Below are 15616 nucleotides of genomic sequence, written 5' to 3' on the forward strand. Positions count from 1 at the left end.
TAAAACATTTTCAAATTTTTTTCTAAAATTTTTTTGAATTTGAAAATTTCCAAAAGTTCCGTTTTATTTCAGACATTTTTATAAAAATTTTTTTTTACCTTTTTGAAACTCAAATGTCCATAATTTTTCTGGAAAGTTTCTGACATGAATCCATTTTATTTAATGCGCTGTTGTAGTTTTCAGATATTTATCGAAGGTTTTTATAACTAAGTGAACTATAAAGATTCACATGAATTGAATAATTTAATAAGTTTAAAGCTTCAGTCCAACATTATTCGTTGATCTGTAGTCGAGACGCGCTGAGGTTCGGAGCTTTAGGCGGGGAACTGTGGGCGGTTCGGGCTGTTGACTCACGTCCTGCTGAGCCCGGAGGGAGAACCGGGCATGCTGCTGCCTGCACCGACCGGAGGAGCCTCCTCTGTTTCTTCCGCTCCTTGCGCCTCATCCCGGGCTTCACCTCCATACAAACTGCCGCTTCCTAACACGAACTGGGCCGGGGGGCTTCAGAGGGTCTCACCTGACACTTCCTTCTTCCACTAAATGTTAAATAATAATAAAACCCAAAATCCCGGAGTTCCTCCAGTCTGTCCCTGACCTGCAGGCTCCGCCCACTTACCTGGGACAAGGTGAGACAGGGAGATGTGGGGGAGGAGAGAGAGGAGCAGCGGAGACAGGCAGAGCGCGCGGCAGGATCTGGACCCACCTGGACTCTACGGCCAGGTAAATACACCTGAGGCGGAACCGGGTCCGACTCAAACGGATCCTCAGAACCGTTCAGCTCTTTGTTTTCAAGAGAAAAACAGTTTTTAGTTCATCCTGTTTGTTCTCAGCAGAACTTTGACAGAAAATCTGGAGCTGAGAGGAGTCAGAATCAGAACCGGGTCGGAACCGGGTCTGATTCGAACCCCGTCCCGCCCGGATGTGCTGCTGTAAACTGATCCGCATGAATGAACGGCTGCTAACTGATCTGAGAGCAGCTCCATGTCTGACCTGGTTCATGATCCAGTTGAGCAACCGGGCCGGGTCTCCAGAACTCTGAGGTTCTGCTCTGCCGGCCCAGCTGCAATGTTTATCTGCTGGGGTTCTAACGCGGTTCTGATGGTTCTGGTTCGGCCCACAGACGGGCCTGCAGATGTCGGGTCTCTAATGCTGCGCTGCTGCGGCATCCACTAAACTTTCTCAATATTTTGTTTGTTTCGTTTGTTTTGTTTTTCGTGCTGCTCGTGGCGCCCCCTGTTGGTCACTGGTGGAACACTCTGGCTCGCTGAACAAACTATCCAACCGATTCGTTTAATGATAATTGACCATAATTCTTGGTTAATTATTGCAATAAATGATCATAAATTGACATCTTATTGTTATTTGTTGATTTTACTTGCATTAGTTTTGGTTCTGATCCCAGTTTGGACCAGTTGGCGCCTGGTACAGAGACAGATTGTGACCTTTAGTTGAACTAAACTAAACCTCTGGCTGGTAACAGGTGTTATTAATGTCATGTAGTTTGTAGCAGCTCATGAACAGATTCTGTCTGATGGTTTGGGATTATTACTCTGTTTGTAGCTTTTGAATGAATCCTGGACGTTTTTGGGAGTTCTGGTCCGATCAGCGGTCACTGGGTGAGAGGCCAGGTACCACCTGGATCAGGCTTCAGGTTGATTCTGATCAGTTCTGCATCCGTTTCAGACTTTCTTTGCCAGGTCTCTCTGACTGCTTCGAAATGATTTCTTCTCTTTAATGTTTGGGTTTTGCTCTGGTGTTGGAAAAAAAGCAGGAAAACTGACAAAAACTGAGAAATTTCTGAGATAATTCTCAGAAATTTTCGAGAAGAAATATGAGGTTCAAAAGTTGAAAATCTCAAATGTTGAAACAAAAAAAATGTCTGAAAGTCAAACATGTTTTACTTGTGAAACTGATGTTTCCATGTATTTTTTCAGGTAAATTTCTGAGGTTTATCAGAAATTTTCTGAGTTTTTTTCTTTTTTTGTAGAAATGTATTCATTTTTATATCAGCACTAATTCGCAGTTGTAGGTTTGAGATTCTGGATCAACATTTGAACGGTTTCATTGCGGTTATTTATTCTGACTAACATGTTCACATCTAACTTCAGGTCCGTTTTAATAGATTTTTGCGTTTATCTGACTTGTAAAAATAACTTGAGGCAGAGTCTGGACTTTTTCAGAGCGAATCCAGTTTGGTCTAAAATCTTCCTTTTCCAGTCCCAACGGCGTAAATCCGTCTCATTATGGGGGAACCATAAACAGAAAAATTTCAGAGCAATTTTGGAGGAGTCGGGGAAGTTACAGTGAAATGATGCTTCAAGCTGCAGGACCAAAACGGACTCATAAAAAACATCAAACATGTTTTATTCTCAGTAAACAGCCTGCAGAGAAATAAAACTAAAACTCAAATGTTGCTTCAAGCTGTACAGAACATCTAGCTTCATATTTAGACTCAAATAACGGATGGATCACCTGACCGGACCGGACCGGACCGGACCGGACCAGGTGTTTTCAGTTATGAACATCCTCCAGCTGCCACTGGAGGGCGCTCTCACAGCGCACTCACTGGTTCCAGTCTGATTTCCAGGCTGGTTTCCAGTCAGACAGGAGCTGTCTGGTCATGTAGAGTTAGATTCCTCTGGTATGTTGGCGAGTCACACCCTGAAAACACACACACACACACACACACACACACACACACGCACACACGCACACACACACACCTGGTGTGCAGGGAACCAGCTGATCCTCTGTATCCTGCAGGCAAACAAGCAGCATCGGTTTATTAACGCTCCGCTGGAGAAGAAAGATGAGGGGAACTGAAACAAGCTGCTGTTTTGATCAGAAATAACAAATAAATTCACAATTTTACGGTTAAGCGGCCAATAAACTGATAGCTACTTTAAACTAAACCCAATTAAAATAGAGTAAACAAAATTAGCTAGAAATTAGACATAAACTATAACAAGGTTATGAAATTAATGTTAAAGCATAAAAAATGTTCTTAAATATTTTCAGTTTTTTTAAATAATTGCTGTAAGTTTTACATGTTCTCTCTTTACCATAATTTCTGTCTTTACATTTTAATCTTATGAAGCTGCAGAATCTCAATTTCACCACACAAAGAGAGTAATTAAAGAAACTTAAATTGGTTTTTAGCCTTTTAGGTATAAAAAGGTGAAAGCTGCTGTTAAAGTTATGAACCGTTTTCCGTTTCACTGTTGGAGATGAAAACCAATAAGGAGCCATTTTAAAACATTATGATCTCTGAAGTGATTGTGAGCTATTTAAAAATACTCTAGAGGAACATATTGCTGCTTATGAACAGGAAGTCTCTGCTGTTCTAGTTGGTAACATTTTAAAATCGACACACCGATGCTGAATGGAGCCGCCATGTTCCGTTCTGTTATTGTTTACATCCGGGACTTTTTGAGCATGCGCACAACGGTGGAGTTAAAACTGACTCATCTTTTCCTTCCCCCTTGGCGGCGCTGTTGCGGTAAAACCGTCAACTAAATGAAACCAGGAGACGTAGCTGATTCATTCAGCGCTGTGCGCCACAGCGGAGGAACAAAATACACAGAAAAAAACAAAAAACAAAAAACAAAACAACAACTCCACACCTCTTCTTTTTCTTCTCGCTCTTTGTGTCGCCTATGCTACACACAAACCTGTTGCCGTAGCAACAGACTGGCAACAACTATATGTATCAGGATTCAACACCAAAAAACACACAAACATTTCCCAAAACAAACAGAACATTCAGTTCGTTACAGTTTAATGCTTTCAGGTTCAGAGTTTATTTTGCAAATAATACGATAGCTGCGGTAGATTAGCTACAGCTGCTATTAGCTACTCTAACACTGCGGCGGTCGGTTAGCTAATTTAAACTCCTGCTCTATATGTCAGAGTTGCCTTTTTTGTTCTCTACTAAACTGAAAAACCAAATTCTGCAGAACCTCTACATGTAACAGTTGTCAAAGTCAACCTAGCATAGCTGAGCTACTTCCCTCTCCCTGGCTAAAGGTTTTATGACCTTTTAGTTGTCATAGTGTTGACAAAGTGTCAGTTTTTCTTTCATATATCTGGTGTATATTTAAGATTTGGCTCTTTCTGTTGATAATTTGACAGCTAACACCAATGCTAACATCGTCGGCTAGCGGTTCAGAATCACACTGCAGCGTTTCTGTAGGTTCTGTAATTTGCTGGAGTTAAATAATTTTATTTATTTTTCTTGTACAGAGGGAATCCCTAAGCTCCGCCCCCTCCTCCTCCTCCTCCTCTTCCTCCTGTTTGCTGTCAGGGAGTGGAGGAGGATGTGGACGATCGGATCCGGTCAGCAGAGCCTGGTGGTGATGATGATGATGCTTCATCCTCTCTGTGTTTCATTCAGGCTGAGGTGGAGCGAGGAGGTTCGGACCAAACCGGGCCGGGCCGGGCCGACCCCAGGCTGAGGAACATCAACGCCCCAACAGGTGAGAACCCAGGAAGTCAGACTGTCCTGCCTCAGAGCAGAACCTCTGAGGCCCGGTGAGGGGTAACTGGACCTGAAGGTTCTGGAGTCTTTGTTTGGGTTCTTTAAAATTAGTAAAAGATTCTTTTGGGTCATGGGAAGGTTCTCCTCTGGTCCGGGTGTGGGTGATGATTCTGCTGAGGTTCTGCTGAGACCCAGAAACTCAGAGACGGTTCTGGAACTGGTTCTGACTGACGGGTCAGAGACTTTGAGTCACGTTTGTTCTGAAGGTTCTGAGATCCGTCAGAACGATTCCGTCAGACGGGTTCTGTGAGGATGATGATGATGATGATGAGTATCATCATCTTCGTCGTCTCTCTGGTTCTGGACTTCGTCCCGAATGGTTCTGCTGATCTTCATCACATCCACAGAAACTCGTTACGCATCTTCATAATCGAGAAACATTCACATTTTGGCGCCGATCCAAACCAATCAAAACCGATCAGAACCGATCCAAACTCTCACCTGACAGTCCGTAACGAGCCGAGTCAGATTACCAGAACCAGAACCGTGAACCCAACCTGTACTTCAGGCTGAAGGAAGCCAGGACCTCAGGCAGAACCTGCAGAACCGGGCCGGGATTCAAACCCAAAACATTCCAGCAGAGCCGCCTGAGCCGCTAACAAGCGGTCCAAACGGGCCGCTTTAGAACAACAAGCAGATAAAATCTGAGCTTCTTAAAGCGACAGGTCAGATTTTTGGAGGTGGGATTCTGTGGAGAAGCTGTGAGTCGTTAGTGTCTTCCATGAACTGGATCAGAACCTGAAGGGATCCTGGTTCTGATGACAGACTGACACCAAATGGGTTCAGTCACAAAAGTATTTACACCCTGTGAAGTGAGCCGGCTTCCCTCCCAGACAGTCAAACGGACTCAGGTTCTGGAAGAATGTGGTTCAGAACCGATCCGATCTCTGGTAATACAATCAGGTTCTGAGGTCAGAGGTCAGCTGCAAACACTCCAGATTCCTGGAGTCGCCGATGCAGACAGGTGAGATCTCACCGGGGCTGCTTGGTCGGTTTGAGGATCGGGTCATGTGACCCGGTTCAGGTGACTCACCTGAGCAGGAAGAGCAGCCGCCACTTCTCATCATGTCTCGGCTCGGCTGGCGTCACACCTGCTGCTCTCCCCTTCACAGCGCCGCTTCTTGTCGCTTCCCCTGGGTCCGGTCCGGCGGCCGGCGCTGCGTTTCCGTGGCGATGTTCCGGCGCAGGAAGAAGAAGCACCGGCTGGAGATCTCGGCGCCGCTGGACTTCCAGCACCGCGTCCACACGTCCTTCGACGTCTCGACGGGACGCTACGTGGGTCTGCCGGCACAGTGGCAGAGCGTCATCGACACGCTGAAGAGGCCACGCCCCCTGGTGGACCCGTCCAGGATCACCAACATCGATCTGGAACCCAGAAAGGTCAGAGGTCAAATTCAGGCAACTGAAATTCATCAATTCATCAGATATAAACTATAATTTTAGTTTAAAGTTTTCTATTTTTCTATAACTTTTCTTCACTTCTTTTTGAATGTTTTTGTGTTGCAATAAAATCATTTTCATGTTTAATTCATTAAAATCATGTTTCTGGTTTTATTTTTAACCAGATTGATTTTTATCTTTTTGAAATTTGTCTTTATTCCATTTTTTTAAAAAACAACAAAGATTAAGGTTTTTTTCCCTCTTGTTTACTTTTCCCATAAATTTTTGTTTTGTTTTTTTTCCTCTTTTTTTAAACATGTTTTTCTACTTTATAGTTGTTTTTTTCCTTTCATTCTTATTTCCCTTTCCATAAAAAATTATATTTTTGTTTTTTGTAAATTTCTATTTTCAATATTGCTTTTTCTTTTATTTTTAATTTAGCAATGTATTAATATGTTGCAAATAAAAATCATTTTATTTTAAAATGATTTATTGAAATATATATTATTTTCCTCTAAACAGGTATATATAGAAATGATAAAACTTTCCCAGACTTTTGCTAGCTGACCGCTAACTAAGAAGCTATTTGTGCTAACCCGAAAGCGCTAATGATAAACATTGGCTTTCCTGATGCTAAAGCGCTGAACCAATAAGGTGTTTAGTGTAAGCTAATGACAAAGTGCTAAACTCAACATGATACAAAGGTTACAACATATTGTATCGGCCTCAATAGGGTCAAATTGATTATTATACAAAATTAGCACAACTATTAGCGGCCTAGCAGGTTAGCAGTTTACCTGAGGTGTGGCCACCGCTGCCTGAAATTAACTTGTTATCCCGTTTGTCCGCCAGCAGACGATCGTTCGCGGCAGCTTCATCGGCCATGGCGACTACATCAGTCATGTGATCTCTGAGATGAGCCGCGTTTCCGTCACCAGCTCCAACTCGCTGCGCCGCACCAGCCCGTCGGCACGGAAACGCGCCCAGTCGATGGGCCGGCTGGGAGACGTGGCGGAGGACGAGTCGTACCACTACCTGGAGATCAGCCGGCGGAGCAGCAGCGTGAAGGCCGGCGGGGGCGCCACCTACTGGCAGGACCGCATCCGGCAGGTGCGCAGCGAGAGCGGCAGCCCCAGGGCGAACAGGAACCTGCTGAGAACCAAATCCAGCAGCCAGGTGAGCTCTGTATCTGAGGCCGCTCCGCTCAGCCCCACGTCGCCTCAGAGGACGACCTACACGCCAGAACCCAGAGTCCGCAACGGCGGCATCGGGCTGAAGCAGAGGCCGACCTCCTACCACCAGGCGGCAGAGACCGGGAGGCCTCAGCCGAGACCCAGAGCCGGAGCCAATCACCTGCCGGACCTGCTGTCGTCTTCCACAGAAACCCCCAGGAGGCCGCATTCGACCTATGACCTCAAGGTAAGACCTGGACGGAGGTCAAGTTTATTTATATGTACACTGCAAAAACACAAATCTTACCAAGAACTTTTGATCCAGTTTCCAGTGCAAATATCTTAGAACACTTATGAAAAATATGAGCTTATTTTAATTCAATAATTTCTTAATGTTGTTAAAAAAGTGATAGTTCCATTCACTGATTATTTAACTAAAAACATGGGAAAAATGTTTTGTGAAACAATCTGCCAATGAAATAAGCACTTTTTAAAAATCAGTATTAAGCAATTAATAATATTATCAGAAACTGACTCTCATAGCAAGAGAAGAAAACCTATAGATAATAATAATAATAATAATAATAATAATAATAATAATAATAATAATAATAATAATAATAATAATAATAATAATGGTAATTATAAATAACAACATCAGAATAATTACCAACTCTTTGCTAATGTTCATCCAATAAATTCTTCATAATCTGTTATATAACGTCAAATGAGTAGTAATATGAAAATCATAGGAGAAAAAAACTAATGATAATAATGATCGGAAAATAACAATAATAATCTACTAATATGGTAATAATAACAGAAGATAGGAAGAAAAACCTCAAAGGGAAGCTATTGCCGTTAGTCGTTGCCATGACAATAGCTACTCTTCCTGCGATTCACATAATAAATAAAACATTTATTACAAAAACAACACAGGAAGAATAATTTCTGCTACAGTAGAGACCATTCCTTACATAACTCAATCTGTTTGTTCCTCCAGCCGCCATCTTCCCGCCCTCGGCTGCCTCCCCCCAACAGCGCCAGCAGTCCCGTCATCACTGGCAGAGTGCTGCCCCAACCTTCAGCCCGCTCCTCCACAGGGGTCGATGTTTCTACCAAACGCGCCTCAACGCCGCGCCAGTTGAGCCCCGTGCAGCCGAGCCGCCCCCCTTCCTCCACCCCTCCTGCCGCCCCGGACAGAGCGACCCAGAAGGTGACCCACGAGCAGTTCAAGGCGGCGCTGGAGATGGTGGTGGACCCGGGCGATCCCAGGGTGACTCTGGAGAACTTTGTGAAGATCGGGGAGGGCTCCACCGGCGTGGTGTGCATCGCCCGGGAACGGCACAGCGGGCGCCAGGTGGCGGTGAAGATGATGGACGTGAGGAAGCAGCAGCGCAGGGAGCTTCTCTTTAACGAGGTACGACTTCAACCAGCTAATGAGAACTGAAAACACAGGGATTTCACCTGACTGTGCTTCGTAAAATAGTTTTTTCCACATCACTGAAATAAATAAAAACAATAATTAATGGGGAAAAACTATAACAAAGTGGAACTATAACACAAATTTCTACAACTAAAACACACTGAAGTCATGGATACAATATCCTCTGTTTTCGGGTTTATGAATCTATTTCTTAGCCTTTTGAACTGATATGAAAGAAACATTTTACGTCAGCTGTCTGCAAATTACGCCACTGCATGTTTATGCTAGACCACAAAATGGCACCAGCAAAACTTGGGATAAAACTCCAGAATCAGCTGGTTGTTCAACAATAATTGAATCAATTTAAAAAAAATATATATCTTCTGTTGAGTTTTCATTACCCAATCAATGTGAACATAATCACAAAATATTTCTTAATTCTGCACTGAAAAATTACCAGAATATGTAAAAATTAAAACTACTACTACAAATAATAAAAACTAAACTAAAACTAAGCAATTTTTAGTTCATGAAAACAAGAAAACACACTCTAAAAATAATTAGAATTAACTTATTTTGTAAATATAACTAGATTATAATGAAAAACCCAAACTGTTTTCACCCTGGGGATAGATTTATCACTTTCTCGTCTTCATGTTGGATGTATAGCAACATAAAGCAACATAAAGCAAGTGTTTTCTGTTTTCCTCCCAGGTGGTCATCATGATGGACTACCAGCACCCCAACGTGGTGCAGATGTTCCGCAGCGCGCTGGTGGAGGATGAGCTGTGGGTCATCATGGAGTACCTGCAGGGCGGCGCTCTCACACACATCATCAGTGAAACCAGGTGAGCAGCCGCTCCAGATGCATGCAGGCTAGATACTGAGATGGGATGTTTAGTGATGTTTTGGTGTTCAGGCTGAACGAGGAGCAGATAGCGACGGTGTGTGAGGGCGTCCTGCAGGCGCTGTCCTACCTCCACTCTCAGGGCGTCATCCACCGAGACATCAAGAGCGACTCTATCCTGCTCACACTGGATGGCAGGGTAAGATTCTCCAGGCGTTTTGGGGGAAATTTGTCAAAACACTTCCTGAAAGGAAAGTCTGAACCTTGAACAACTCCGCATGGGATACAGTCAAACTCACATACTTGTTTTTATGACATGGTGGGAACTTTAGATAAAACCATTCGTAAAGGGGTCTACTCTGAATTCTAAATTATGCACAGTTTCAGAACAAGATAGAGGTGGAAAAAAGAATGAAACTAAAAAAAAATCACAATTTAATTTTGTTTAATAAATTTAGATCAATAAATTATATCTCATAAGGCTTTTTTTAATAAACCTGCCCAGTTCATGCAAGAAGTACATTTTTCTCCTGGATGTCATCTTGAGGACCAAATCCAAAATGATGGGAACATAATCTGAGTCCTTATTGTTTATAACAAATCCCATTTTGTTGGTTTATTTTTCTCCACTTGTGAGAACAGGCCCACTAAGTTATTATGTTAGCTTTGTGCACTTCACTAAATAGATGGCACCATGAGAAAACACCTTTATGTAGAAATATTGAAGCAACATCGAAGCTCAGGTACAGATTGGTCATTAGTGTATGTAAACATCTGATCTTGAACACAAAAACTAATAAATCTGACCAATTATCTGAGTATTGAGGCTCTTAGCAAAATAATTTTGGTGATTTTGATCTGAAACAAGATAAGTTTGGTCTGATTTAACTTCAACTTGAGAGAAATAGATAGTGTATGTAAACTTCTGGTTTCAGCTGAACAATAAGCCATCAGTTCAGATAAACAAAACCTGGACGGGCCGCAGAATGTTTGGCTTGTTCATGTTTTTAGTTTGTGAGGAATTTCTTCCAGGTAGGGAGGAGAAAATGCGGCTTGGCAGCATGTTTCTACTGATAACATCTAAGTCGTTACATCTGATAACAGAAACCGCATCAAGTAGTTTATTAATGAGTCAAAGTTTACTGTAAACCCGGGCATTCAGACCGTAAATGCCAGCAGTAACTATTTATTTCCTACTGCAGGGTTTGCTTCAGGCACAGAGCGACACAACTAGTTTATGTGTTGAAGTGACACTTAACAAGAAAATGATTTCAGCTCTGCTGCCTTTACATTTTGCTGATGGGAATCACAGGGATGTACAATGGCTTATTATAGCGACTGTAGAAAGGAAAACAGGGAACATTTTCACTAAAACACCAATAGAAAAAACTGGAAACTTCTGGTGAAAAAAATCTAAATTTCTGAACTCAAAAACTCAAGTTTTTTTTTTCAAATACAGAAAAAAATCTCTGAAATGTTAAAATTAATTTCACATATTTTCTATCTTCCATCCTGCTGCAGATAAAATTGTCCGACTTCGGTTTCTGCGCTCAGATCAACACTGACGTCCCAAAGAGGAAATCTCTGGTTGGGACTCCGTATTGGATGGCTCCAGAGGTGATCTCCAAAACGCCGTATGGCACAGAGGTGAGGTGCTGCTTTGTTTTGATTTATCAAATAAAATCATGGTTTTAATGTGTTAAAATGCAATAAGTTACATTTGTTTGAAAGGTTTAGCTTGGGCCAGTATGTAGACATAGTTTGCATCAGGTAAAAGCCTTAGAAGCAATGTTTTACTGGACAGCATCTTTTAAACGGCATGTAATGTTTAAATCGGTCCCCCAGGTGGACATTTGGTCCCTGGGCATCATGGTGGTGGAGATGGTGGACGGTGAGCCTCCATACTTCAACGAAACACCAATCAGTGCCATGAAGAAACTGAGAGATGAAGCGCCACCAAGTGTCAAGAACATGCAAAGGGTCAGAAACACACACACAGTCGTGTTTTCATCACTTGTGGGGACTTCACGTTGACTTCCATTAATTTCTACAGCCTAACCCTTACCTTAACCTTTACCTTAACCTTTACCTTAAACTTTACCTTAAACTTAACCATCACAGACCTAATCACTAACCCAAAAACAACAATTTCCACACACACACAGATATTTTATCTGGAATTAGAGAGGAAGAAAATTTAGCTAACAGTTTGTTTAAGTTTTTCCAACATTAAAATCAGTTACATTTTGAAGAAAACCTGTTTTTACTTTTTATACAAACATATTTATTTATTTCTAAATTATTTTAAAATTTTTTTGCTAACATTATGGCCCTAATTTAGCTCCATACAATAAAGTTTGTCAAAAAAGTAATTAAAACTGAAAAGAAATTGAAACAGAAAAAAAATTGTTTATATTGTTGGTTAAGTAAATTAAACAAACAACCCCACCAAGTGATATTATGTTATGTTTTGTTATGTTATTAAATAATAATGAAAACAAAAGATCCCAACAGTTGTTCTCACAGAAGTTTGTTGGCGTAGCATTTAATCAGCACCCTTCCAGGTGTTCTGCTGCTGATGGTGTCCATGTTGGCTGCAGGTTTCTCCGGTGCTGAAGGACTTCCTGGGCTGCATGCTGACACGTGACACACTGCAGCGGAGTGGCGCTGCCGCCCTGCTGCAGCATCCCTTCATGCTGCAGGCTGCTGCGCCGCGCTGCCTAGTGCCGCTGGTGGAGCAGCACCGCAAACGCATGTCGCTCTGCTGACCCTCACCTGGAGCCACAGACTGGAGGATCCTCAGGTGGATCTGAGACTCACCTGGGATCACACCTGATGCTTCAGGATTTACATAATACACCTGAGATCACATTAAAGACTAACCTCAGGATTCACCGGGAGCTTCAAAAGGACCACATATTTTCTTTCTACTTTTATTTTGGTTTTTATTTTTTATTGTATTTTTATAGAGATGTTGAGGAACCTTTTCAGTGTTTCAGGCAGGAAATGGAAGGGAGGCGACATGCAGCGACGGTCCAGAGGTCAGGGGTCAATCTCCAGATTACTACATCCAGGATAAATATCTTCTGAACTCATGGCTGTTGCATCTGATTTTATTTTTTATAAACTTCAACCTGAATTTGAGCTTTTGAAACATTTCATGTTTTTTCTAATTTTAGCTCTAATTATAAAATTTACATTATCAGTTAAAATAAAAACAATTCCAAACAAATTGGAATAAAATAAATCAGACTTTTACTCTGATTTCAGATCAAATCACATTTCATGTTGATCTAATTAACAAACAGCTGAGAGATTAAACAATAAGTTCTCCTATCATCAGAAATATTTCAGTTTATTTGTAATTAGATTGAATTATTGTTAATATTTGCACTTATTCACATTTTGATGTTTGTGAGTTTTTTTTAAATAAGCGAAATGTTGAATAAATATCAGTGTTCTTCTGTCAGATTGTCAATTTCAGCTTAAATTCTTCTATTATTTGGGCAATTTTACATTAAACCAAAGATGATTTAATTTTCATTAATAAACCATCAGGTTAGACTTATAGGTGAAGCAAGAGCAACGTGTATGGAGAGCCATTTTAGTCAAAATTAGATACTGTTATTAACAAATACTCAACCAAATTATGAAATAAAAACTAAAAAATGTTTTTTAAATAATTTATTTATGTATTTTGAAGAAAATGGCTTTCCATAAACATTTGAATCTAGATGTTCATTCAACACAGGATTATTTAAATCCATTTTAAAAACAGATTAATCTCATTATGATGCTGTTTGATATAAATTATAAACATTAACATTTTCCACTTACATCTCCTTACAAAGGTTTTCACACCCTCTCAGTATTTTCCCTTTTTGTTCAATTAAAGCCACAAATTTTGATCATCTCCAGCTCAGATTGGACGGACAACATCTGAATATATCAGTTTCTAAGTTTAACCACATATTCTGCAGAACATGTCCATTTATATTCCTGCACAGCTGAACTCTACTGCCACCTGCTGGAGCGGCATCTTAATGACACATTTTCAGGTCTGTGTGAGGTCAAACTGGTGACCTCTTCTTTTTAGGACATCGATGAGGAGCTCAGGATACTGGAATGTTGAAGTTTTTTTCCCCTCCAGGGGGTCTTTTGTGTCTCTAGTGTCCCTTATTTGACAGTAGGATGACAGGAAGGAGGAAGATGACAGGGGAAGACATGTGGTAAATGTCGACAGGTCCAGGAATCGAACCTGCGACAGCTCGTTGAGTACTCAAGGCCTCCAAACGCTACACCACCACAGCATGCCAGAATGTTGAAGTTTAAGTGGTTTTAAAGGATTTCTGTTTTATTTTAATAAATCAACAGTGTGGTCATTGCATCAACTTTTCGGCCGAGTTCAGAGAATCAAACGTTTGTTTGGTTACTTCAGATCATAAACTAAGGCAGAAATTCACACATTTCCTGATCAGGTTGGGTTGATTTCTGGGTTTCTTCTTGTGAACAACAAAATCTGTGATCCAATAAAGAATCCTTTTGGTTTCTTAATCTAAAAATAATTTTCCTATATTAAAAAAAACTGATCAGAACAGCTACAGCAGATAATACCAACACATCTCTGAGGCTGCAGATTAAACCCGTCAGGTTTCTATTTCCAGACTGAAGAGTCGGAGATAAAGAGACACAAACCCTTCGGCTCATCACAGACCACTCATCATATCAGCGACTAACAGAAACATATTTCCTCTGGTCCTAAAAGGTTAAAGTGGCTTTTGATAAAATGTCAGATGTGACTGTTATTTTAATTTAATGCAGCTGCCTGTATTGTGTCACAAACGGTTTGTTTTTCTTGGATGTATGCCTGAAGGACGGCTTAAGAGGGATAAATATCTGTTTTTTTTAATCTTGTTGGCAACATACAAAAAGCCCTCAAGTTAAAATTGTCTTTCACTCAAGATCAAAATTAAACATGTAGCTGGACGTCAAGATGGAGAAAAACAGGATTAGGAAGGAAAAGGACAGGAAGAACTTATTTACTTCACAATGAAAAATCACAAACATCTCTACTTTTAAAGCAATGGAGTTTCAGCAAGAATAACCAACATTTACTCTCTCTATAGGGCTGTATGGAGCTAAATTAGAACCATAAAGTTTGAAACTGAAAAAATAGTAAAAAATCAATTTTCAAATTCAGTGTTTTTTTTTTTTTTGTCAGGTTAAATTTATCATTTCAGTTTCAAAATAATTTTTTTGTTTAAATTTTATTTTCAGTTTCAACATTTTAAAAACAAACTTCACTGTATGGGGCTAAATCAGGGCAATAAAATGAAATCAAAAATAATTTTGAAACTTAAGATAAAAATGGAAACTGAAAAAAGTTTAAAAAACAATTTCCAGGGTTTTTTCAGTTTAAGAAATTATATTTCCATTTCAAAATTATTTTTTGATTTATATTTATTTTTTTCCAGTTTCAATTTTTATCTATTTTTAAAACAAACTTCATGGCCCTAATTTAGCTTCTTATGGTTTTTATTTATTGTGCATACATTTTTCCCATTGCTTTTTAAAATTTTTAGTTGTTTAATTTTGTGTTGTAAAAGAAAAAAATTTACATTCAAGAAACTATTTAGATGAACTGAAACAGAGGGATGTGATCAATGTGTTTATAAAGGTCAAAAAGTGAATACAATTTTAAAAAGCAGAGAAGAAAAAACTTTTAAATCTTGTTTCTGTGTTGATGTCATTTATCCACTGAAATAAATAGAAAAATGATGATTGGATAAAGTTAAGTAACTTTGAAAATATCTTTTAGATTCAATTCAGTTCATAGATTTCATGTATCATAACCAGATGATACATGAAATCTAAACCTCAGTTTGCATAAATTACGTTTGGAAGATTTAATAATCGTTAACCTTAACCTACTCAAATCTCTTTTCTTCCATGAATGAAAAGGTAAATTCTAATAAGCTTTATGCATTATTTTAAAAAGTGTTATGTTTTGTTCTCTAGTTACTAGAGGAGATGTTTGAGAGTTACACTGGAGTCTAAACGAAGACAGTCTATCAGCAGACAGATAAGCAGCGATTCTCTGGTTCACCTCAAAAGGACTGCAACACCAGAAGGTCCAGAATCTGCCCTCATGGTGCACTCAGAGACACATTTAGATCTGCAGCTGTTTCTGTCTTACCAGATATCTCCTAATTTGGTCCAAAGGGAGGATTTTTAAATCTGTGTCCTCTTCACCA

General features: G+C 40.3%; 1 protein-coding gene and 1 long non-coding RNA gene across 5 annotated transcripts; one reads left to right on the plus strand and one right to left on the minus strand.

Moving 5' to 3' along the window:
* The first annotated feature begins 642 nt into the window (after window positions 1–642).
* On the plus strand, window positions 643–12843 carry pak6b (p21 protein (Cdc42/Rac)-activated kinase 6b). 4 transcript variants are annotated; one of them, XM_044107083.1, is made up of 10 exons: window positions 643–720; window positions 4394–4475; window positions 5650–5917; window positions 6770–7336; window positions 8093–8509; window positions 9230–9363; window positions 9435–9561; window positions 10884–11009; window positions 11208–11342; window positions 11963–12842. In XM_044107083.1, exons 3-10 carry the CDS (start codon window positions 5711–5713, stop codon window positions 12128–12130), a joined length of 1881 nt encoding a protein of 626 aa, XP_043963018.1. In that variant the 5' UTR covers window positions 643–720; window positions 4394–4475; window positions 5650–5710; the 3' UTR covers window positions 12131–12842. The 4 variants fall into 4 exon arrangements, with proteins under 4 accessions (XP_043963018.1, XP_043963019.1, XP_043963016.1 ...); XM_044107084.1 differs by having other exon boundaries at window positions 645–720; window positions 6773–7336; XM_044107081.1 differs by lacking the exons at window positions 643–720; window positions 4394–4475 and having other exon boundaries at window positions 5603–5917; window positions 11963–12843.
* LOC122825615 lies at window positions 2126–6954 on the minus strand. The gene is made up of 3 exons (XR_006369680.1): window positions 6715–6954; window positions 5571–5902; window positions 2126–2757 (listed from the first exon to the last, which is right to left on the minus strand). It is a non-coding gene; the product is annotated as an uncharacterized LOC122825615 (long non-coding RNA).
* Window positions 12844–15616: the final 2773 nt, after the last annotated feature.

This window comes from Gambusia affinis, linkage group LG22, assembly GCF_019740435.1.
Source record: "Gambusia affinis linkage group LG22, SWU_Gaff_1.0, whole genome shotgun sequence".
In the NCBI taxonomy this organism is placed as follows: Eukaryota; Metazoa; Chordata; class Actinopteri; order Cyprinodontiformes; family Poeciliidae; genus Gambusia; species Gambusia affinis.

Bases quoted from the DNA above. Each gene is read 5' to 3' on its own strand.
- pak6b (XM_044107081.1), top strand. From the start codon at position 5,603: ATGTCTCGGCTCGGCTGGCGTCACACCTGCTGCTCTCCCCTTCACAGC. The intron at 7,337-8,092 runs GTAAGACCTGGA...TTGTTCCTCCAG, and splicing joins ATTCGACCTATGACCTCAAG to CCGCCATCTTCCCGCCCTCG. The intron at 9,364-9,434 runs GTGAGCAGCCGC...TTTGGTGTTCAG, and splicing joins CACATCATCAGTGAAACCAG to GCTGAACGAGGAGCAGATAG.